Genomic DNA, 22,982 nt, shown 5'->3' on the forward strand with positions numbered 1-22,982 from the left:
TAAATAATCAATAATATGACTGCAATTTTTGGATTGTTTCTGTCATTTTTTGCATTTCCATGATTTTAAAATTAATATTCTTGAAGTTTAGTGATATATGTTATATATTACCGATCAACATTCCGAAAAGTTTTCTTTCAGTATAATGAATGAAATTTTGAAGCAACTTTCTGAAATTCCGAAAGGAAAAGCAATTCCAAATGCGGATAAAACGATTAGTCGCTCATTATACCTTCTTCATGAGGAAATGTTGGCTTCAAAAGAGCCATTTTCCAAAGATATTGAAGATATTTTATTAAATCTTATCGTTGCCAACGAAAGACAACTAAGCCCAGTGACCGCAAATGCAATAGGCATTTGCTTGCTAGCTTATTTTAAATCAATGAAGTCTCCAGATTTTTGGAAATTTTTATCTATAATTTCAGATGAAATTCAAGCATACAATTTAACTGCAATTGTTATTTTAGGCATACTTTCAAAAGGAGTCGGCAGTTCCTTTAAGGCGCAATTATCCACTCACATTACAACTCTTTCTAATTCACCACATCCATCACAATTTCCTTACATATGCCAGTGTTTCAGAAGAATACTTTCTGGAACTGGAGACTTCCTAATTCGATCAATTCCACAAATTTTTGTTTTTATTAGACGATGCATTACAGCAACAGCAGAAAATCTTCGAAATGAAGCAATAAAGACGATCCCCGTATTACTTACTCAAGCAAAAATTGATTTTCTCAAATTATTACCTGTAATTACTCCAACAATCCATACAGAAACATTAACATCAAGATATATCGTCGGAAAATCCTTAGGCAAGTTATTGTACCACGCTTCTAGCAACGAAATTTCTTTTATTACAAAAAATTATTTAACCTTGCTACAAAACGAAAAATACGTACAAACTGTATGCGCATCCATGTTTACAGCATTTAGGTTCTTCGAGCCTATTTTCTTAGTCTCAAAACTCAAAACAATTTCGAAATTTTTATACAATGTTTCTCTTTTGAAAATCGGCATTAATTCCATGATGCCCATTACACAGTCAACATTAAAATCCGTTTTCTCAGTCTGTGGCTCCACTTCCGGCAAATCAATCTGCCAACATTTAGTAGAAATGATTCCTGAAGGTAAAGTCACCATTCCCAACGCATTAGTATTAATTACAGCCCTGCAGCATTGCGAAGTACCGCATAAAACTCTTCAACAAGGACTAAGATTAACTTATACATTATTAGAATGCAACATCAAGGAAATACAGAAGATTGCCATCTCTTTCTTTGGTTCTCTCAACCAGAAAGATCCGAAAGTAGCCAATCTCTACTTAGAAACGTTTTTAGTTTTGATATCAGATGCGAAAGAGAAAAATTCGCTGATGGGATACTCAAATACCATTTCTCTACTCGCAAATACAAAGAACGCTGCTAAAATACAACCTGTTGTAATTAATCTCATGAATAATGGAACAATTGATTCCCAAAAAGTGTCAGCAGCTTTTTCAATGGCTACAGGATTGGCCGCCATCAACCAAATATCAGATGATATCTGTCAAACCGCTGTCAAATTGATAAATTCAATGAAACCGTTGTTAAAACTGTCAGTTTCTCAGAAATTATCAATTAAATACATTTCTGCATTTCTTTTAGCATGCAGGACTAATACAACAGTTCAGAGTTGTATTCCACAGTTTATTTCTAATATTTTACATTGTTTAACTTTATTTTCTGCATCAACAACATTTTGTATTTGGTCATTGATACAAAACATGAATTTATCTGAGCAAATGTCTCAGTTGTTTTTATCGGCAGCGGTTGTTTCCGTTAGCAATTTATTTAATATTGAAACTTTTGAAATTGATTCGGTTTTGTCACCTTTTTCGAACGATACAGATTTAACGAGTATAATGTTTGGCACGAAAATAACGAATAGTTTTTCTTCTATTTTTACAAACCATTTACATTTGAATGGTATGACACACAGAGATGGCTGTTGCAGAATAATTATCGAATCTTTTCCGTCAATTATAAGAAAAACTAAAAAAGAAAAAGTGACACAAATAATTGAGTCACTTTTTATTGGTCAAAACGATAACCAGATTGGAGGAAAACTTATGTTGATCAGGTCATTGCTTCAGAAGAAGTCAACATTTGGTTTTCTGCCAAATGACACTTTGCCAAAACTTTTTACGATTAAATCCGATTCAAATTCGGTAAAAAGGATTGCTAGTGGTTGTATTTCGAGATTTTTATCTTTCTATCCAATGCTGATTAAACCAACATTGGAATCTCTCGAGAAATCGAAGAAATCTTTTGATTTTGCGCTGTTAACAATTGCCGAATCAGCAAATCTTTTCGTACAAGAGAAAATGACTGAAAGATGTTTGAAATTAATAATGCAAATAGTTGCTCAACAATCTTCTCCTGAAGCAATATTCGCATTATCAAATCTTGTGAAGTTTTCTACTGATAAATTCTTGGTTGAAGCAATTGAAGATGTTTTATATGGCGGTTTTGTCACTTCACCTCCAGAAATTTGCCAATTTGTCAATTTATTACAAAATTCAAAGGAAAATGAAAATTCAATAGTTTACAAAGCTGCTGTTAATTGTTTATTGAATTTCTTTACAATGAAAAGTTCATCACAAATCTTGTCAGCGAATTTGTTGAGAAACAATTCATATACAAAAGAAATTTTGTTGCCAAAACTGAGTCTAAAGACTTATCCATCACTTTTCTTGTTGAGTTTGCAGTATAATAAGACAAAAGAAATAATTTCACAAGTTTTCATGTTGCAACAACAATTATCAACAAGAAAAGTGACAGATGCAATTATTTCATTGTTTGACACTTTTCCTATCATTGCAGAATGGACAGATTTATGCAAGCGAGTTATTCTTACGAATTGCGTTCCTCCTTCTGAACGAAAAGGCGACAACAGAGTTTCTCCGACTCGTTTTGTTTTGATTGCTGCAATGACTGTTTGTTCTTTACTTGCAAAAACGGTTAGAAAAGAATTTCCAAGCGGTTTGCCATGTGTTGATGATATTATTTCCATTGCTTTCAACTCTGTGCAGATGAAGGACACAAAAATCGATTCACACGCGTTTTCTATCGCGTCAACAGTCATAAGAGAATTTTCTGACGTCGCAAACAATGATGGACCATTTTTGGCACTTTTCACTGCACAATTTCATCTGATGTTAAGTCATGCATTGGAGGAACAAAGGAAATTCCTATCTGTAGCGGATTTCGTGCTGGATTACCTTACTTTCCTAAAACTTACTGATACAGAACAAGTCGCAAAAAGAGTGTCAAAATTAAAAGTGACAAAATTAAATTGTTTGACTTTGGCAAGGTTGACTTCACTTTTGATTGAAAAATCTCCACAATCGAAACGCGAAATTATTCCTATATTTGTAAATTCGTCAAGTGAAGTAATGAATTCATGTTTGAAACAAGAAATCAAACTGAAAGATTTCGACAACCAAATTCTACAATTTGCAAAATGTATTTTGGATTATAATGTCGAATTTGGCCGGCCATTTTTACTTCTTCTTTTTGAGCAAATCTCGTCAATAAAAGAGGATTTCGTGCTCGACGTCTGCTCAGCGTACGCTCAAAAGAATTTGTTAAAACCGTTTGACATTTTGTACGTTATTTCTCATGTCAATCTTGAAAAAGTGACAAAACAAAACGATAAAGATTTTAATGCTTTTTCGGAAATAGACGAGAACGCGTACAAAGTTATTTCTCCTCAAGAATCATCTTCAAAAAGTGATTTCTTGATCGCAGTGTCAAATTCTGCCAAAGGTGTCACTTTTTCAGAAGTAAGAAGTCAAATTTTATTGATTTCGACAATGAATCAGAACTTTACAGCACTTTCCAATGTGATCAAGAACTCAGATGACAAAGATTTCGCAAAAATCCTTCCTTCAATTTTTGACAGCGCATGTAAAAGTGACAATGAATCTGCCAAAGCCATTATTACTATTGTTTCCCATTATTCATCGATCCCTTTGATAGACGGACTGATATCTCATACTGTTGCAAATTATACAATTGAAGAAACATCTTATTCTATTTTGATCCTTCTTAAAAGGTGTCAAAACCGTCATTTAACTTGTTTAGAAGAATTGGCCAAGAGAATCAAAATAGAGCTAATTCCTCATGGAATACAGTTCCTTTGTTCCCTTCTTTCTGATGAAAAAACAGTTAACTTTTGCCTGGAAATTTGCAAACTTGGAGCAATTGATTATTTAGAAGACGTAATTGATATCAAATCTGTTCCAAGAATTTTGCATTTCTTGAGAATGATTACCAAAATTTGTCCTTCAATGCAAACAGTCTCAACAAAGATTTGCATGAAATGTTTGTCCATGATAAGTAATATTCCAGATAGACAGAAAGTTGTTTCGATTGGTACTTCTCTTCTCAAGGAAATTCCACAAAATATTTTGAATCTTTGTTTCGAAGAATTTTCTGAAAAAGAAAATTTGATAAAATGTTTGACTCCTCCAAAGAAATTTACATCGAATATCAAACTGATTTCCTTTGGAACAGGAAATTCAAGGAGATCTCAGGAGAGAGGAGGCTGGCAAACATTAACTGTTGGAGATAGTGATGAAAGTGATTAATTTTATTTTAATGTTATTTAAGTATTATTTATGTTATTTTATAAAATAAATACAGCAAAATTGTTAATTACAAAATTTTTTAGAATAATTGTAATAATTGAATAGTAAAGAGCTTACAATCTTCCCAATCTTCCCAATATTGCTAAATGATCTCTACAATAATTTGAACCACGAAAAGTGCAGTTAGGACATCCACTTATTGCACATTTATGGTCTTCACAATACTTGAAACCATCTACGCGGGCATATTTACAATTATATTGACTGCATTTACATCTCTGACAGTACTGGCAATACATATTAGACCGCAAATTATTACACAATAAACACTTATGATCTTCACAAAATTTTGAATTTTGAAAGGTTGGATTGTTACAACCATAAACGGAACATGTATTCGAGGAGTTTTTTTCAACTTCAATGTATCTTTTGAGATAAAAAAATAGTCCATCTTTACCATCCGGCAGCATTAAACCTAGTATTTCTTCAGGAATCTGTTTTTGCCAAAGTGGAGAGTCATTTGGTGAACTTTGTTGATTCATAAATGAAGTGATTGATCAGAACTCATAAAAATATCAGAAATGTATTAAACATTAAGTTTCAGAATCTAGCAAATTACACAAGATAACTCTCAGGCCAAACTACTCACATTCAAATTTAGCTATATTTAAATTTGAATGTCTTCATCACATCACATTGTGATCCTTCATTTCACAACATGCAAAATGTTACAACAAATTACACAAGAAATTATCATGCAAAACTACTCACATTCAAATTTAGCTATATTTAAATTTGAATGTCTTCATCACATCACATTGTGATCCTTCATTTCACAACATGCAAAATGTTGCAGCAGAGGTCTTTTCAAATGAATGTTTCTTTAAAGGTCACGTTGAAATGCTTCCAGGTGATAAACTTCACATTATAATTACAGGAGACAAATCATTGCAAAGCTTTATAAAAGATGATCAAAAAAGATCTCATGAAATTTGGACTTCATTTATTGAATGGAAAGAAAGAAGATTAACCAAAACGCCACCCTTTACAAATCTGTCAAAAATTACATTTAAAGGTGTTCATTATGAATATGATCCAGATAATAAAACAGCTATTATAGAAGGCGAAGATGGGTGCATACCTGTACTATATTCTTATATATTAGAAGTAATTGGAATTACTGGAAGTTTTATTGATTCTGGATGTTATGGACAATGTAATGGAAAATTTTTTGATGCACCAGAATTGAATTCAATAATCATTAAAGGAAATATTGAATATATTGATGGTCCTGGTTTTACACGAGTTTATGTTTTTCATGATGAACTTTCATATGGAACACATTACTATGGTGCTAATGTTAAAACATTAGATTTCAGCCAATCAAAAATCAGACAGTTAAAAATAGGCTATACCATACCGCAAAACTTAAGGAAGATAATTCTACCTCAATCACAGGTTCTAATTGATTGTGAATTCCCTGAGTTTCTCAAAATTGATATTGAAAACAAACATTATCTTTCGATATCAAAGATTGAAGAAATTACATTGGAATCCAAAGACCCTCTTCCATTTTACCAGAGACATATGAGTGGTCTTTTCGCAACCGGTGCTGTTATCATCCTTATCCTCATTGTATTGATTATTGTGGCATCCAAGAAAAAATAAAATATTCAATATTGTAATTTGTAAAGATCTAACAAAAGTTTTCAAATGCTTCTATGTGAATAGAATCTCAACATAATTTGTGAATGACATAGAAATTACTGATAGAATTTGATTCGAAGATTCAAATATAAAAAAATTATATCAGCAATTTCAAATGATATAGCATTCACTTCAATTAATAATACTAATTAAAACAACGAATAAACAAGACCAATGACATGTTGGAGCAATAATACACATGCATTGTAAGTCATTAAAAAAGTAAAAGGAAATTGAATGGAAAGTTTAATACTCTTCAAGTCAAATTTTTTGAGGTCGCATTAAGGGTGCGCTGTAGTCTGTAAGTAAACTTCAGAATTTTTTTTGACATGATTTTTTTTCCTAGTTCGAGACCTATTTTGGTACCTTCGAACTTGAAGATTTTTCGCAAAAAATGAAACTTCATCGATTTCATTTATAAGCCAAGAGCAGCAAATCTATACAGAATCACTACGAAGATTTTGGTTTTTTCTTCAAATTCCAAAATAAAATCAGCCGTTACAACAAATACAAATCAAACATTCGGTAAAGAAGGCTGCAAAATGCTTCACGTATTGAATATACAGCAGCTTTTTATGTTTATTTAAATTACGAACTACAATCTAATATATTATTTTCCGTTATTTCTTCTATTTTTCAAATATCACACTTCAGATGAATAAAAACTTAGTTTTAAATATACCTTACTTAATATAATTCACTAATTTTTCAAAATTTATATAAAATAATTTTATTTCATATGCATATCCTAATTATATTATAAACTTCATATATTGTAAACATAGATATTTTCAAGATCAAATCAAGCCTTAAACACAGCATATCTTATTAAATTTGTTTGATAGGTAGGAATCTAATAGTTTGTATGCATATTACAAGCTTTAGAAATATCTATTTCGCCCAACGAAATTTATATATCTCATAATAACCCTTCCAAAACTCTATTTACAAGAAGATTTACTAATTTTTGAGAAAATTTATTTTAGCTTGATTTATAGCAATACATGAACAACTCTGCATCCATAAATCAAATATTATTGAATTTCAGGGAAGGAACCGTAATTATAAAATATGACCATTAATTAGTCATTAGTTTGGGGAAACTTTGTCATCCCAAGCATTTAGATTTATAAATAATTCTAATAATATAATTTAAATTCGAAAATAATTTCGCCGTTTATAATCGTAGAAAAAAATAAAAAAATCCAAAAAAAAAATCTTAAAATTTCAAAATACCATGGTTTTAGAGGATTTTCGCGAAAAACGAAATCATAAATACTCCTCATAATATAATGGTTTATTATCTTTCATCAACTCCAAAAAATGTTCAGCAGATATCGAGAAAAAGTACTTTTCAAATCGAGATCGTCAAAAAAATTCTGAAGTTTACTTACAGACTACAGCGCACCCTTAACCACCAAAAGAATTTGAAGTGATTGGTATTTCAATGTACTTCAAGCATTTTTCTGAAGTTTCATCTCTCGGCTATTAAGCTGAATCCGAGATAGACTAAAATATGAAAACGCTGTAACGAATGAATAAAAACACTATATTAATCTAGTATTTGAAGGCTCCAAATTCTTTATAATATAATTCGCATTTATTTTTTAAACTAAATATCAAATAAGTTTGACAAAAGATTAATTACAGACTCAAAAAGACTAGTCACTCTTTTGCCTTATATTAAACATTGATTTAAATTTTCTTATCAAATTTAAAAAAGACAGTGATATTTTTATTAAAGTGTGTATCTTTTGAGGAGTTCTTCGATGATTTTGTTAAGTGTATCTTCGAGTTTATCGTTGATGATAGCCAAATCAAACATATCTTTGTTTTCTTCATATAACTGAAGCTCTCTTCTAGTAGTTTGAAGACGTCTCTGAATTTGCTCTTCAGTTTCAGTCCCTCTTCCACGAAGACGAGCTTCAAGTGCTTCGAATGAAGTTGGCTTAAGAAGGATAATGAACGGTGTCATTTCAGATTTGTAGACTGCCATAGCACCATCAATGTTAACATCGAGGATGCAAATCTTGCCTGTAGCTTCGACTTGATGAATGGCAGCAAATGATGTACCATAGCAATTACCGTGGATGTCAGCATGCTCAAGGAACTCACCATTCTTAACCATTTCTTGGAATTTTTCGCGAGTTACGAAGTGGTATTGAACGCCATCGGTTTCTCCTTCTCTTGGCTGACGAGTTGTGTGGCTAACGGAGAAGTCAAATCTGCCTGGATAGAGTTCTCTTAGCTTTCCAATGATTGTTCCCTTTCCAATACCTGATGGGCCGACAAATACAATTGGATGCGGCATTTATTTTCTTACAAACTCCGATCATTTGTAGATTTCTCAAAATTTCCAGCGGCGGCAAATTATCTATTGAATTAAAAATTTACGGCGGTAGCAAAAATTTTCAAGTATTTAAGTGGAGTATTGACTGTCTGAATTATAAAATCGGATAAAGAGCTTAAAACAGTTAATATCCACTCACGATTTTGGATTTATAAAGTAATTTTTAGGATTTTAATTTTTTTTTAAGATATCATTGATAGATCGAATGAGAAGCATATTCATCACATGTTTATTTCCATTGAGAACATATTATATGTTAATCGAGAAGTATTATTTTTTCCGATATTAAATTGTTATAGACCGAAAATAGATTTTTTCGGTTTTCTCTTCAAATAATTGAAAGAATGATACTATTATAGGTTTATTATATTATATAGCATATAATCATGCTATAGCCGAAAATTATAAGTTTTGAGAAGATTGAATATAACACAAATAAATTTGAATGTAAGTTAAATTGCTTGTTGTTTTTAATAGCTATTTAATGAGAAATCCAATATTGCAAAATTCAAATTGAATGATTGAAAGAACAGAAAAAGTCATTCTTTTCAATTTCGAATATGTTTCATTGTATTTATAATTATATGGCAAATAAGATATTTAAACTTGATTTTTGAAGGAAAATTCACAAAATTGAATAAATTCAAATAATTTTTATTCAAAAATAAACTAGTTATTTGAGTTTAATACTAATTATCTATTCAAACTACAAAGTTTGTAATTTAAAATATTTTATGAGATCAGATTGAATTAATTCAAGGTTCTTTTCAATTAATATTAATGACCATATTACGCATTTTCGAACATTCTAAACCAAATATATAAAAATGGGAGACAAATGTTAAATTTGCTAGACATGGGGGAGTTGTCTGCAAAGTTTTAGCTCTTATCTCTAACAAAAAATTAATTTTTAAAAAAATGACCGAATACGTTTCACAGCGAGAAAAAAATAAAAGGCAAGATAGAATTTTCTAGACATAAAGAAGTTGTTTACCGAGTTTTAGCTCTTATCTCTAACAAAAAATTAATTTTTAAAAAAATGACCGAATACGTTTCACAGCGAGAAAAAAATAAAAGGCAAGATAGAATTTTCTAGACATAAAGAAGTTGTTTACCGAGTTTTAGCTCTTATCTCTAACAAAAAATTAATTTTTTAAAAAATGACCGAATACGTTTCACAGCGAGAAAAAAATAAAAGGCAAGATAGAATTTTCTAGACATAAAGAAGTTGTTTACCAAGTTTTAGCTCTTATCTCTAACAAAAAATTAATTTTTAAAAAAATGACCGAATACGTTTCACAGCGAGAAAAAAATAAAACTGTACACTGATTTTAATTTTCATTTCCAGTCACTTTACTTATTATTTTTTCTTTTTTTCATTTTAATTATAAATTATTTCATAATACGTTTATTTACGTTACCATTTTCTTTATTCTTTTGAATTCCATACTAGACACTTATAGAATATTTTGATTGTTAACGTACTTCATTAGAATGAATCCTTACAAAGGGTATGTCGATCGAATTTACCTAATTGGTATTTCCAATCAGATTGAAGAAGGTAAAATGACATGGGAAGAAGCTTGCACCCATGTTCCCATCGCATGAAGATGGAAAGCTATTTCACCTTTTCTTGTTTTAAATTTTCCCAAAAATTCTCAGATACTTAATAAATGAGATTTTTATTAGAGAAAGGGACAGACTAGCCCATTGTCACTTTTTAATTTAGCAAATGAACGCTTATGGAGTGGAGTTTTTGGGTAAATCTGATTTGCTTATAAATGAAATAAAATCAAAAGAAACCATATTGGCATTATATAGGGTGTCCAAAGGTGCGTTTAGCACAGCGCTCTATATGAGACTATTAAAGGAGATATATGCTGATTATAAATATATAATAAAAAATATGAATATATGTATATGATGAGTATGTTGTATTTTGGCGCCATGCCGGGATATAAAATGAATTTTGAGACAAGAGGCGGTTTCGCGGGAAATTTTGGCGGGATTTTTTTCATTTTTTTAATGAATCATAAAGAAAACATCCTCGCTCTTGCAAAAAAATGCAAAGACTGTAAAAAAATCTACGAGACATTGGTAAAATGCTTCGGTATGGATGCTCCTAGCTATTCCACTGTAACGTATCATGTTAGGATGTATCACTTCATGAACAAAAAGGCGCCCATCATAAAAATTGACAAAAAATCGCCGGATCAACGAAAAATCAAAGCAATTCTTCAAGCGCTAGATGAAGACCCAAGAGCATCACTCAGAAGGATAGAGGAGATGACAAAGATACCACGTACAACAGTCAGTTATTATCTGCACAATTATTTGAACTACAAACTAGCGTATACACGTTGGGTTCCGCACAACCTTAATTCAGTTCAAAAAAAATCTAGAGTCCAATCTTCGAAAGAGCTCCTCTCTATATTGGCTGCGTATCAATCCAAGAAGTTTCGCTTTTTAGTAACAGGGGACGAGTCTTGGTTTCAATATGCAACAGAAGCCAGAATCATGTGGATCCCGAAGGATGAAAATCCGCAAACATTCCCGAAGAAAAAAATTGACACACCAATGATGATGTTGTCGGTTTTTTGGGACGTGAATGGCATCATCGCAATTGATATTCTTCAAAAACCTAATACGATGAATGCTCAGTATCTAATTGACAATGTTCTTACTCAAATTATCAATTCTGATGAGTTTGAGAAATCCAAACAACAAAAACAAAAGTTTGCAATTCATTTTGATAATTCAAGAGTTCACAAAAGTCATAAGGTAATGAATTACTTGGTGGAAAACAATGTCAAAGTTGTTCCAAACCCAATTTATTCACCTGATATTGCACCCTCTGACTTTTATTTATTCGGCACGCTAAAAAAGAGAGCTGAAGGACGCGAATTCGCGAGTCCAGATGATCTTGAAAATTTTGTAAGAGAGCAATTTGAGCAATTTTCTCATGATGATTTAAAGCGTGTCTTTCAAGCCTGGATCGATCGCTGCGAACGCGTGATTGAATCCAATGGTGATTATATTTAAATAAACTTTATATATATGTAACTTGTTTATTTCTATTCGCAGTATTCAGGTTTGTGCTAAACACACCTTTGGACACCCTATATTATGCAAAAATAAATGATCTTACTTAGTACTTTTAAAGTTAATTTCAGAAAAAATTTGACACAATGGTATCCGGCACATACAAGTGGTGTACAACCAAAATTTCATATCCCTAGTTTTACATTTATGTTTAGTTTTATTTCACCTAATTTTCAAAGATCATAATTGAATTAGATGGCCAAGCTATTCAAAACACGACCAAGCTTATCAAAATAAGACCAATATATTCAAAATTCTTTATTCTTTCAAATCATTTCATTTTAATGCAGATCCAAGATCACGAACTCACATATATCGAGTTGCTTAAGTATGGAGTGCAACAAGAAATCCAAGCAGGTTGTAGTTATTCATATAAAACTAGGAAAGAAAGAAATCAAATCCAATTTAATTGTAAGTGGCCGAATTGTCCATGTCGCTTCCTTGTTGATACACTTCCCGATGACAAGTACCACATACGAAAATGTATTAACACCCACAATCATTCTGCCCCTTTTCCAAACAAATCACAACAAATTACATCATATTTTTATAGATCTTATTTAACAAGATATTTTGAATCAAATCAAGACCGTGTTTACGCACAATTAAGGTGTTTCAAAGATCTTAATATCCCATTTGATAGTGGGATCATTCCGGAAATGTTTCAACAATCTACAGATGCTTTAAAAAATTTTTCTAAACGCCTTCATGCAATCAATACCCGTTTCTCAGTGGATGATGTTACATCTCTTGCAATTTTTGTCGACATGGTTAAGAGTCATTCTCCAGATGATCTCATCGAGTTTATTCACGAGCCAGATCGTATGATTTTCTATTACGCCCCATTCGAAGCAAATGCTTTTTCACATCAAATACAAACTTATCACATTGATTCCACTTATAAGCTCTTGCGCTCTCGCATACCATTTTATGCCGTCACTGGCAAATTCGCGGAATCAATTGTTTTTCCGTTTTTGTATTTTTTCGTTTGGCCCGACACAAGTGAAAATATACAAGTTTGTCTCACAGCATATTTTGGCTCCATCAATCGCGAACCATCTTATTTTTCAATGGACTGCGCACCTCAAATCACAAATGCTGTTGAAACAGCCATCCCCTTATGCCAGATCATTTGGTGTGGCGTTCATGTGTTGCGCGCTGTCATGAGAAAGGCTGAAAAGTTTCAAGATCGTTCCAACTTCGAAACTTTCTATAACTTAATGAAGTTATTGGTCTTTGGTTCTGAAGAGGAAGAAATTGATCCTGATGAAGTTTACAACAATTTAGAAGAAATTTTAAATGAGGAACTTGCTGCCCGTGAATACTTTGACCGACAGTGGCGCCATCATCTTGACAAGTGGATGCTTCGCTATATAAATGAAGGAGATGGAACAAACAACATCTCGGAATCACATTTCAAGGTTTTGAAGCACCAGTACTTCCCAGAAAGGCGAAATCTTCGACTCGATGAACTTGTCATCGAGTTATATTCCAGTGTTGTTCCTTCATTCCTGATTAAGTTGCAAATTAAAGGTCTGGATTCAGAGAGAAGTGTTAAAGTTATCAAAAAAGTCACAAGAGATTTCGAAGAAATGACACAATTTAAAAAAAGTCGAATGCATCAGTATGCTTGAAGCTGTTCAGAAAGGTCTGAAAAATGATACACTTGATCCCAACATTGTTTACTCAACATTAAAAATATTATTGCAAAGAAAACATTTGATTTAATAAACATTTAATTTATTATAATTAATTTTTTATTACAGTATAGTAAAAAATGCTATAAATAAATTATTATATTTTATTAAAATGTGACTTTTAATAGTAAGTGAATAAAATAAATCAGGAATTGGGAAAGAAATAAGGTTAATTAAAATAATGAAAATTACAAGTTTAAGGTTAATAAAAAGTGACAATGGGCGAGTTTGTCCCCCACTCTATTATTACGCTGTGAATGTGTCAACAGCGGTCATGCCTGTATCTGTATCCCATATTTGCCACAACCTTTCTGTATCTGCATTTGTGTATTTCGGTTTCAGCTGATACATTTGATTTGGCGTGTAATTTGTTCCAGTTAATGGATTAATTGGGAGATCTTCATGCGGTGTGTTATTATTGTACTCCCAAATAAAGGCAGGAATAGCCTGAATGCTTTGGCAGCGCTCCAATGTCGGCCAGAATCTCTCAATCCTCCCATTTTGGTAGGGAGAATGAGAGTCTGTATGCCGCCATTGGACGCCCCAAAGATCAAGTAGATCTTGAAAGGCGCCCCTATTTTCTGAACCGTTGTCGGTCCAGAAACAATAAGGGGCGCCAAATTCAATGAAGGCGGAAGCCGCAACGTTCGCTGTCGTCGCTGCCAGCATATCTGGTATTTGTATACACGCTAGTCTTATATACGAAAAAAGGAGATTTGACAGAATGTCAAATCTCCTCAAAAAGTGACAATTTACATGGCAAACAATTGCGAGCAATTTTTAGCCATTTTGGCTGAGAACTAGGGTCTGCGAGGTACATAGATAGAATCAGTACCTCGCAGACTCTAGTTCTCTATATGGCGCCGAGAAATTTTGGTGAAATGTCGACGACATTTCACCAAAATTTTCTCGACGCCATAGGATGAATTGGAGGGTGTGAGATACTATTACATATAATAGTACTCACACCCTCCAAAACCTCGAAAATCTCAAAATTTCCTGCAATTATCATCAACTTTGCATAGCACAATCGGCCAAAAATTCATTCAATTGTCCTTCTTCTCAATATTTCTTAACTCTTTCGATTTCTTTCAAAATATCTTTCAATAATCTTTCAATGATAAATATTATACAAAAACGATTAGTATGAAACTTTTTTGCATTTTAAAAATATTTTATATTTCTGTTTTTATTTCAATTTTTATATTTTTATTTTCCTTTTTTTTAGATGAAACTTATTTGTTTACCAATATTCCTTATTTTATAAAATTTTTCAATTGAATACTACAATAATTTTATCTCTCCTTTATTAAATTTTCGATTTTTATGTTAATTCTAATTCTTTGCACTATTTCTTGTCTAAATCTTCTAAAATTTTTATTTTAATTTAATTTGACACATAATCATCCTTTTAATTTTCGATTCAAATCCTTATCCTCTTCATTATTTTTCAATAATTTTTTATCGTAATTTGTAAAATTAGTTCTTTTATAGCTGTTTAAATAATCCAAAACCATGATATTTATTATTGTTAATTATTCCTAATCATGTTTTTTACATTAATTTTAATTTTTTATTTTCTGAACCATTTAAATTAATTTTGTTAAGAATATTTTTTCAATATAGACTTCTGAAATAATTAAATTATTCTCAAATTCTCACAAATTATTTCATTTCAAATTTGTTTAAAATGAATTTGTACACCTTAGTTGATTCAGCTTGGCTTGAAACAGCTCTAGCACAGATTCAAAGGCGCACACCGTTAGCCATTGTTCTCACAAATGTTCCATTAGTCAACAACACTATTCGTTCATCAATTAACAAGATAACATTTTACAAAGCTCTCTTATGTAATAGACTAATTACTATTGAAGAGTACTTACATCATACATACAAACTTCAAGAGTTTACTACTTTCTACATTAAATATAATAATCGACTCTACGAGTGTTCATCCATTTTTGTTTCATACCGAAATGGCTAACAAAAAGTGACAGAAAACCTTAAATTGCGCGGCAATTTTAATTAAAATAATAAACATTAATTTTTGTGATTGATATTATGCATTTTATTTATATTATATAAGATTTAAATTTAGGGGAAAAATTGGGAAAAAAATAAGATTGGAAGTCTTTAGGTAAGAAGGAAAGGGCAAGAGATATATACTGTACCTATATACCTCTTGCCCTTTCATTCTAAGTAGAAATGGGAGAAACTTTGTCCGCATCATAAGTTATGCGGACAAAGTTTCTCCGATTTCTAATGGGAATTGCAGGCTATGAGGCACTGATATATAATCAGTACCTCATAGCCTACAATTCCCCTTATTAGACTTCCAAACTTTGAGTTAATGTCAAGACATTAACTCAAAGTTTGGAAAACTTCTCGTAAGAATCAATCGTCAAAAATCTCGATTGCAGTTATATTCATTGTGTTAAATTTGATTTATTTTGAAATTTTTATAAATTAAATTTTATATAACATAAAGCGTTATGAATTAGTATTTCCATATGAATTTTATCTCGAAAATAGTAATTCTGTACAGTTATATTTCGGTTAATTTTGGAAATTTCTAGGAATACTTTAAGATAGTATGATTATATATAACTCTGCCTTCATGATTTATTTTAGCTTTCGCGCAAATATCAGTTAACTTAACTCCATTATTTGATTTTGTGATGGCTTCACAAAGCCAATAAATATCAATCTCTTCTGGAGAATGTCTTCTCATCTAGAATATTTTCAATACTTTACATACAAACATTTTTATTTCTAAAAAACTTTTTAATTTTTTCTAGGATATATGAATGAAAATAGTTAGAACAAGATTTTGAAGCTCAAAACATTAAAAATTATTAAAGATTTGTATAATATGATTAAAAATGGGAAATAATATGAGGCAATATAAAGGAATATGAATATTAAATAAATATATCTAAATAGAAAGAATCAGAAAAATCAAATTATTGGCGCCAAAAATGTCACCTTTTTGGTGAGCCATTTCGGTATGAGATAGTGTTCATCCATTTTGAAACACAGAGATGACACTCTCCTTACCGATTATTTGATATTACAAAGTTCAAACGACTCTCGTATACAGGAAGAACCCTCATCAGCCAGCACTCCTCTACAACGCCAGCTTTCATCAGCCAGCACTACCAACTCTGTTCCACAGCAACAGCTCTCAACAGCCAACGCTCCTCTACAAAGCCCACTTTCTGCCAACACCCCGCCACAACGCCAGCTCTCTGCCAACGCTCCTCTTCAACGCCAGCTTTCATTAGCCAGCAGTACCAACACTCCCCCACAGCCACAACTCTCTGCCAGCACTCCCCCACAACTCCAGCTCTCGGCCAACTCTCTTCCACAGCAACAACTCTCTGCCAACACCCAGACACAACGCCAGCTCTCTGCCAACACCTCGGCACAGCAACAACTCTCTGCCAACACTCCCCCACAGCAACAGCTCTCTGCCAATACTCAGCCTCAGCCTCACCCATCTGTGTCTATTCCCCTTAAGCGCGGGAGACCCAAAGTTAATGTACCAAAAGATCTTAAGGTAACTATTAGAAACCTAATTGAGCAGCATGGCCATCTTGGAATAATCTCCGCCTATAACCAAATAAATAAAGATATCGAATATGCCAAATCTCATTTTGAGGCATTTTTGGACATGAAGACGGGTATTGTTCCACAGCCAACGCCTACCCAAGCATGGTTCTCCGCTATTGAACGTTTTAAGCCCCTGAATCAAATTTCTTCCACAATTCCTTCCGGACTTATGATTGAAGAGTCTCCATTATCATTTCCATCTGAGCTGAGGAACATTAAATATCTTACAAACCCTCTTCCACATCCCCCCTCAAGACATATGGTAGAAAGAGCTTTTAGAGAGCTAGGCTTGGCACGTCCAAGGGGACCCTATCGGCCAAAAGGAAAGACAAGATACTTAGCTGCCTTTCCTAACCAAATATGGCACGTTGATATCCACTTTCTTGGCAAAAAGAGAAGTCAGATTCTTTATGCTGTGATTGATGACTGCACAAGGCTCATCATAGAATGGCAGCATCTTTCGTCAAAACATGCTAGCCAAACAGTGAAAGTAATTAAGAGAGCAATAGCCCGTTATGGACCACCACATACAATTTGGTCCGATAATGGCGGCGAGAATAAAGGCGAGTTCCTAAAGGCTATGAGGGTTCGGGGGATCAATAATGTATATATTGTCCCCCATTGCCCATACCAAAATGGGAAAATCGAGCGCTTGTGGCCTAACATAGAGAGCAGAGAGTTGTCATGGGCAAAGATTCAACAATGGGTTGAGTACTATAATGCTAAACCTCATCTAGCATTACCAACTCATTATGTGAATGGAAAACAAATTCACTATAGCCCATCTGAAATGTGGAAGAAACTTCCAATTTGGAAGAGGGGAATGCCGGCAAAATGGATTGTGGATGGAGTCTCTCAAGATTTTCTTCCAGGTTCACTTATGGCCAATGAGATGCCAGAGCTCCAAGGAATCGAAGAAGATGAATGGGAAAAAGAAGGCGAGGAAGTTGAAGAAGAAGAAAATAAGGCGAATCCGGTTGAAATAGAAGAAGATAGTAATGAAGAAGAAGAATACGAAGTAAATTATGAAGAAGAATATCAAGAAGATTATGAAGACCCTTATGAAGAAGATTATGATGATTCATTTTAATATTACGAATAAAATGTCACTTTTTCTGTTTTTGACACGTAAAGTTGTCACTTTTCTGTCAAACCATTTTTATCGTTTTTGTATATAACACTAGGGCTTTGCGGCTAAAATCGTCGATTATGCCATAAATATACTGGCCACGAACACCCCTAAAATAATGAACATCTGCGTGCCAGATAAGATTGGGGGAAAGCGCCCAATATCTTACTGCTGTTTCTGGCCCGGCATGCTCTAATCGCATCTTGGTGAAATGATTTTCTTTGAAGTATCTGCGTACTTCTCTATAAGATACATCAATTTGTTGTAATTTCAAACGTTTCCATTGTTTTGTTTGACCATAGGGAAAGGCCCAGTGGTCATGTATCACAGCAAGAGCTTTGATTTGGTCGTAGGGATTGACCCTACGACCTTTCTTGCCTTTAGGCAATGGGATATTCTGTAAGCTAAATTGATTTTGTAAAAAAGATTTTGAAACATCTAAATATTTGAAATCATTTGATTGAAGGGTTGGGGCGATGGGAACATGGGTGCAAGCTTCTTCCCATGTCATTTTACCTTCTTCAATCTGATTGGAAATACCAATTAGGTAAATTCGATCGACATACCCTTTGTAAGGATTCATTCTAATGAAGTACGTTAACAATCAAAATATTCTATAAGTGTCTAGTATGGAATTCAAAAGAATAAAGAAAATGGTAACGTAAATAAACGTATTATGAAATAATTTATAATTAAAATGAAAAAAAGAAAAAATAATAAGTAAAGTGACTGGAAATGAAAATTAAAATCAGTGTACAGTTTTATTTTTTTCTCGCTGTGAAACGTATTCGGCCATTTTTTTAAAAATTAATTTTTTGTTAGAGATAAGAGCTAAAACTCGGTAAACAACTTCTTTATGTCTAGAAAATTCTATCTTGCCTTTTATTTTTTTCTCGCTGTGAAACGTATTCGGTCATTTTTTTAAAAATTAATTTTTTGTTAGAGATAAGAGCTAAAACTTTGCAGACAACTCCCCCATGTCTAGCAAATTTAACATTTGTCTCCCATTTTTATATATTTGGTTTAGAATGTTCGAAAATGCGTAATATGGTCATTAATATTAATTGAAAAGAACCTTGAATTAATTCAATCTGATCTCATAAAATATTTTAAATTACAAACTTTGTAGTTTGAATAGATAATTAGTATTAAACTCAAATAACTAGTTTATTTTTGAATAAAAATTATTTGAATTTATTCAATTTTGTGAATTTTCCTTCAAAAATCAAGTTTAAATATCTTATTTGCCATATAATTATAAATACAATGAAACATATTCGAAATTGAAAAGAATGACTTTTTCTGTTCTTTCAATCATTCAATTTGAATTTTGCAATATTGGATTTCTCATTAAATAGCTATTAAAAACAACAAGCAATTTAACTTACATTCAAATTTATTTGTGTTATATTCAATCTTCTCAAAACTTATAATTTTCGGCTATAGCATGATTATATGCTATATAATATAATAAACCTATAATTGTATCATTCTTTCAATTATTTGAAGAGAAAACCGAAAAAATCTATTTTCGGTCTATAACATTTCCGATATTAAATACTCATTTGAAGTTCATTATTTCTACTTGATACACCATGACTTTATGCAATATAGTGCCTTATAGGCTTGGTTTCTATAATAATGTATTTTTAGTAAACGATATATGCTTTTGTCCTGTCTATACATTAAAAAGATGAATTTCACGGTTTATTCTATATGATTATATACAAGGATATGAATTTTCGTCATGAAGTCATATATTATTATGTCAGAATTTCAGGTTTTGCTGTATTCAATTTTGAGAATGAGCAGATTCAGTTCTATTTCATTACAACAAAAAAATAATTATATCACGATAGTTTTCTTTATTTATTCACCAAGTTTTAACAGTTGATGTAATCAATAACATCACGATAAAAAATTGATAAAATTGATACCTTATCAAAAAATATCAGCCTAATTTTATTTAATAAAATGCTTATAATCATTTGAGATTATAAATTTCAGATGAAATATCAATCTTATTGATTTTTTAACCCATTTTTGATTAATGCTCATTCTGGCATCGCTTCTTTATAGATCAAAGCTAGATCAGGGATGTATTGATGCATCTCCAACTCAAACATACACTAATGATTGGTCAACTGAAAAGAATAAATGCGGAACATATACAAAAGTGATAATTTCATCGGAAGTGACTTCAATCATAGATCATGCCTTTGAGAAATGTGATAAGGTACAAACAATTGAGTTTAATCAACGCTTACAAACAATTGGAAACTCCGCTTTTGAAGGTTTAGAAATATTAAAGGAATTGATATTTCCTGACTCATTAATATCTATTGGAAATTATGCATTTAAAGGATGCAGACTATTAACAACTATAAAATTCTCAAATTCATTAAAAACTATTGGTGATAATGCCTTCGAAGATTGCTATGTTATCAAATCATTAACAATTCCCAAGTCTCTAACAAAAATAGGCCAACATATATTTCAAAATGTTCAAGATATCAAAACAGTAATATTTGAAGATGGATTAACATTTTTGGGTGACTATATGTTTGAGTCTGGTACAGGTCTTACATCAATAACAATGCCAGATTCAATTACAAAGATTGGCCAATATTGTTTTCAAGAGTGCTATAATTTAGCAACAATTAAATTTTCAGAGAACCTTCAAGAAATAAACGACTTCGCCTTTTACTATTGTAAGAGTATTAAAACATTAGAATTACCAAAGAGCCTTAAAATGATTGGGTACAACGCGTTTGAAAGATGTTTAGGCTTAACTTCAATAACTTTACCAGAAAGATTAATCACTCTCAATAATAATGCATTTGGCGGTATCTTAAAGCTAACAGAAATAACTGTTTGTTGCAAAAAACTTGATTTATTAGGAACATTTCTCAATTCAGGAAGAATTTCGAAAAATGTAAACAAGATTGAGTTCAAATCGAGCGAGTTTAAGTTCCTTCAAGACATACAACTTATTTCTAGCTTATCTACTATTATTTTGAATTCGAATGAAATTATTAATTTTCCAGATATGACAGGTTTGAAAAATTTACAATACCTTTATATTAACAACACATCATCTAGCTTGATGATATATCAGAACCGTCTTCCAAAAACAAAACTTCTCAGTAGTATATGATGTGGGGTGTGTGACTTTTTTTGTAATCGTAAGAATTCTCACATAATTGAATGATTTTTGAACATACTTCCGAATAGCAGATTTTAAAAATTTATGAATAATTTATAAAAAGTTTTTATTCCTACAATTCCTATATTACCATTAATAAAAAGAATATATTTTATAAAATTTTATTATAAATGATAATATAATTTATTAAATTAATATATAACTTATGAATTTTTAATTTTAATGAAATAAAATTTAGTATTAATAAAGTTATAAAATAAATTGGTGCATGTTAGATGTAAATAAGATATAAAAAGGTGTTTATGAATACTTTAGCAGAAGTTGCATTGAATAATGAAATATTTGATGAATATAACCTTGAACTCAGTGATGGGCTTTAAGGACCCGGGCTCAACGAGTCATGATTTATGAAATCAATAATTTGATTTATTCGCTCTTCAATAATTTCTATTCTTTTTGTTAAATCATCTATTTTCATTAATGAGGTATAAATATAATGATAAAGAATTTTTATTTTGTATGAAATGAGTGTCAAGACTAACGACGTTAAAAAATTAGGATTCACAAATGAGGAAATAAAGGATATATTAGAGGAGGCAGGTTATGAGGTTGATAAATATTATTTTAGAAATTGTCAAAAATTCGCGGAGTTTTTAAATGAGTTTGATTATGATGGAAAAATGAATAAAGATGATGTTATAAATTTCTTATATCCCACATCTAAAAAAGAAAAACCTAAAGAACCTGATGTTTTCCCTGAATATTATGAAGAACGAATTAAAGATGATGAATACGATGAAATTGAAAGACTGGAAAAAATAAGAGATGAAATAGATGAAAAAATTAAGGAATTAAGAGAAGTTGAAAAATATAATGAAAATGAAGTAGAGGGTTTAATGAATATCCCAGCTTCAGAATCAGCAGTTCAGAAATCTCATGAAGAAAGATATAAAAATTATGTCTTAGAATCAACACAAAATTTATTAGATGGTGATATTGACGAAACACTTTCAGAAGAAGGTACTAAATTTATTCATAAACATAAGTTACAATTTATTGACGATGGAGATTATCCATGTATATTACTTTCACCTCCTCTTGATTCTGAAAAATTCAAAAAACACTGAAAAATGTAACATATGCAACAAATACGATTAAGAAAGAAGACCATGATATTTACACAAATTATTATTTAAATAAATGTACAGGTGTTGATAAAGTTTTTGATTTGTTAGATAAAATATCAAAAGAAACAATTGGTACATATAAAATTTTGTGTGATTGTGGTTTCATTATTGAAGATACCAATAATGTTTCATATGAAAGAACAGCACCGAAGGAAGACGAAGTGGAAAGGTCTATACCATTCGTTATTAAGAATATAAAAGATATGAAAACGTATAAGCATTATATTTATTCATTTATTTCAGAAAAAATGGAAGCAACCCATAAAACATCTTCTCATCATTTTATAGCTATTCATACATTCCTTTTCAAAGTTGTGAAATTAAATAAGACAGGAATTAGATTTAATGTATCAGGGTACACATTCTTGAGTAAATTAAAATGTATTCGTCACGTCGCAG

At 31.5% G+C, this 22,982-nt stretch overlaps 10 protein-coding genes across 10 annotated transcripts, besides 10 other annotated features; 7 read left to right on the plus strand and 3 right to left on the minus strand.

Moving 5' to 3' along the window:
- Window positions 1-139: 139 nt before the first annotated feature.
- On the plus strand, window positions 140-5,364 carry TVAGG3_0928010 (armadillo (ARM) repeat-containing protein family; the record flags this gene model as incomplete). The annotated part of the gene is made up of 1 exon (XM_001304974.1): window positions 146-4,633. The coding sequence occupies one exon, from the start codon at window positions 146-148 to the stop codon at window positions 4,631-4,633; it is 4,488 nt and encodes a 1,495-aa protein (XP_001304975.1).
- Window positions 5,365-5,473: 109 nt separating this feature from the next.
- On the plus strand, window positions 5,474-6,561 carry TVAGG3_0928020 (uncharacterized protein; the record flags this gene model as incomplete). The annotated part of the gene is made up of 1 exon (XM_001304975.1): window positions 5,474-6,301. The coding sequence occupies one exon, from the start codon at window positions 5,474-5,476 to the stop codon at window positions 6,299-6,301; it is 828 nt and encodes a 275-aa protein (XP_001304976.1).
- A 61-nt stretch (window positions 6,562-6,622) lies between these two features.
- Window positions 6,623-7,754: a mobile genetic element.
- A 317-nt stretch (window positions 7,755-8,071) lies between these two features.
- On the minus strand, window positions 8,072-8,682 carry TVAGG3_0928040 (guanylate kinase protein; the record flags this gene model as incomplete). Its single annotated transcript, XM_001304976.1, has 1 exon — window positions 8,079-8,651. One exon carries the CDS (start codon window positions 8,649-8,651, stop codon window positions 8,079-8,081), a length of 573 nt encoding a protein of 190 aa, XP_001304977.1.
- Window positions 8,683-8,983: 301 nt separating this feature from the next.
- Window positions 8,984-9,821: a mobile genetic element.
- A 557-nt stretch (window positions 9,822-10,378) lies between these two features.
- Window positions 10,379-10,509: a mobile genetic element.
- Window positions 10,509-11,812: a mobile genetic element.
- On the plus strand, window positions 10,605-11,732 carry TVAGG3_0928080 (Mariner transposase; the record flags this gene model as incomplete). Its single annotated transcript, XM_051252480.1, has 1 exon — window positions 10,605-11,732. The coding sequence occupies one exon, from the start codon at window positions 10,605-10,607 to the stop codon at window positions 11,730-11,732; it is 1,128 nt and encodes a 375-aa protein (XP_051078054.1).
- Window positions 11,811-13,730: a mobile genetic element.
- TVAGG3_0928100 (MULE transposase domain-containing protein) lies at window positions 12,077-13,426 on the plus strand (the record flags this gene model as incomplete). Its single annotated transcript, XM_001304977.1, has 1 exon — window positions 12,077-13,426. The coding sequence occupies one exon, from the start codon at window positions 12,077-12,079 to the stop codon at window positions 13,424-13,426; it is 1,350 nt and encodes a 449-aa protein (XP_001304978.1).
- A 5-nt stretch (window positions 13,731-13,735) lies between the features above and the next one.
- TVAGG3_0928110 (gag-polypeptide of LTR copia-type retrotransposon (UBN2 2) family) lies at window positions 13,736-14,158 on the minus strand (the record flags this gene model as incomplete). Its single annotated transcript, XM_051252481.1, has 1 exon — window positions 13,736-14,158. The coding sequence occupies one exon, from the start codon at window positions 14,156-14,158 to the stop codon at window positions 13,736-13,738; it is 423 nt and encodes a 140-aa protein (XP_051078055.1).
- A 1,021-nt stretch (window positions 14,159-15,179) lies between these two features.
- On the plus strand, window positions 15,180-15,473 carry TVAGG3_0928120 (uncharacterized protein; the record flags this gene model as incomplete). The annotated part of the gene is made up of 1 exon (XM_051252482.1): window positions 15,180-15,473. One exon carries the CDS (start codon window positions 15,180-15,182, stop codon window positions 15,471-15,473), a length of 294 nt encoding a protein of 97 aa, XP_051078056.1.
- Window positions 15,474-15,630: 157 nt separating this feature from the next.
- Window positions 15,631-15,837: a mobile genetic element.
- Window positions 15,838-16,644: 807 nt separating this feature from the next.
- On the minus strand, window positions 16,645-16,989 carry TVAGG3_0928140 (membrane-spanning 4-domains subfamily A MS4A -related family; the record flags this gene model as incomplete). Its single annotated transcript, XM_001304978.1, has 1 exon — window positions 16,645-16,989. One exon carries the CDS (start codon window positions 16,987-16,989, stop codon window positions 16,645-16,647), a length of 345 nt encoding a protein of 114 aa, XP_001304979.1.
- Window positions 16,990-17,170: 181 nt separating this feature from the next.
- Window positions 17,171-18,191: a mobile genetic element.
- Window positions 18,192-18,219: 28 nt separating this feature from the next.
- Window positions 18,220-18,281: a mobile genetic element.
- Window positions 18,282-18,989: 708 nt separating this feature from the next.
- Window positions 18,990-19,773: a mobile genetic element.
- A 507-nt stretch (window positions 19,774-20,280) lies between these two features.
- TVAGG3_0928180 (ribonuclease inhibitor domain-containing protein) lies at window positions 20,281-21,387 on the plus strand (the record flags this gene model as incomplete). Its single annotated transcript, XM_001304979.1, has 1 exon — window positions 20,281-21,387. One exon carries the CDS (start codon window positions 20,281-20,283, stop codon window positions 21,385-21,387), a length of 1,107 nt encoding a protein of 368 aa, XP_001304980.1.
- A 516-nt stretch (window positions 21,388-21,903) lies between these two features.
- Window positions 21,904-22,982: part of a mobile genetic element that runs on past the window's edge.
- TVAGG3_0928200 (uncharacterized protein) lies at window positions 21,921-22,523 on the plus strand (the record flags this gene model as incomplete). The annotated part of the gene is made up of 1 exon (XM_051252483.1): window positions 21,921-22,523. The coding sequence occupies one exon, from the start codon at window positions 21,921-21,923 to the stop codon at window positions 22,521-22,523; it is 603 nt and encodes a 200-aa protein (XP_051078057.1).

This window comes from Trichomonas vaginalis, chromosome I, assembly GCF_026262505.1.
Source record: "Trichomonas vaginalis G3 chromosome I, whole genome shotgun sequence".
In the NCBI taxonomy this organism is placed as follows: domain Eukaryota; phylum Parabasalia; order Trichomonadida; family Trichomonadidae; genus Trichomonas; species Trichomonas vaginalis.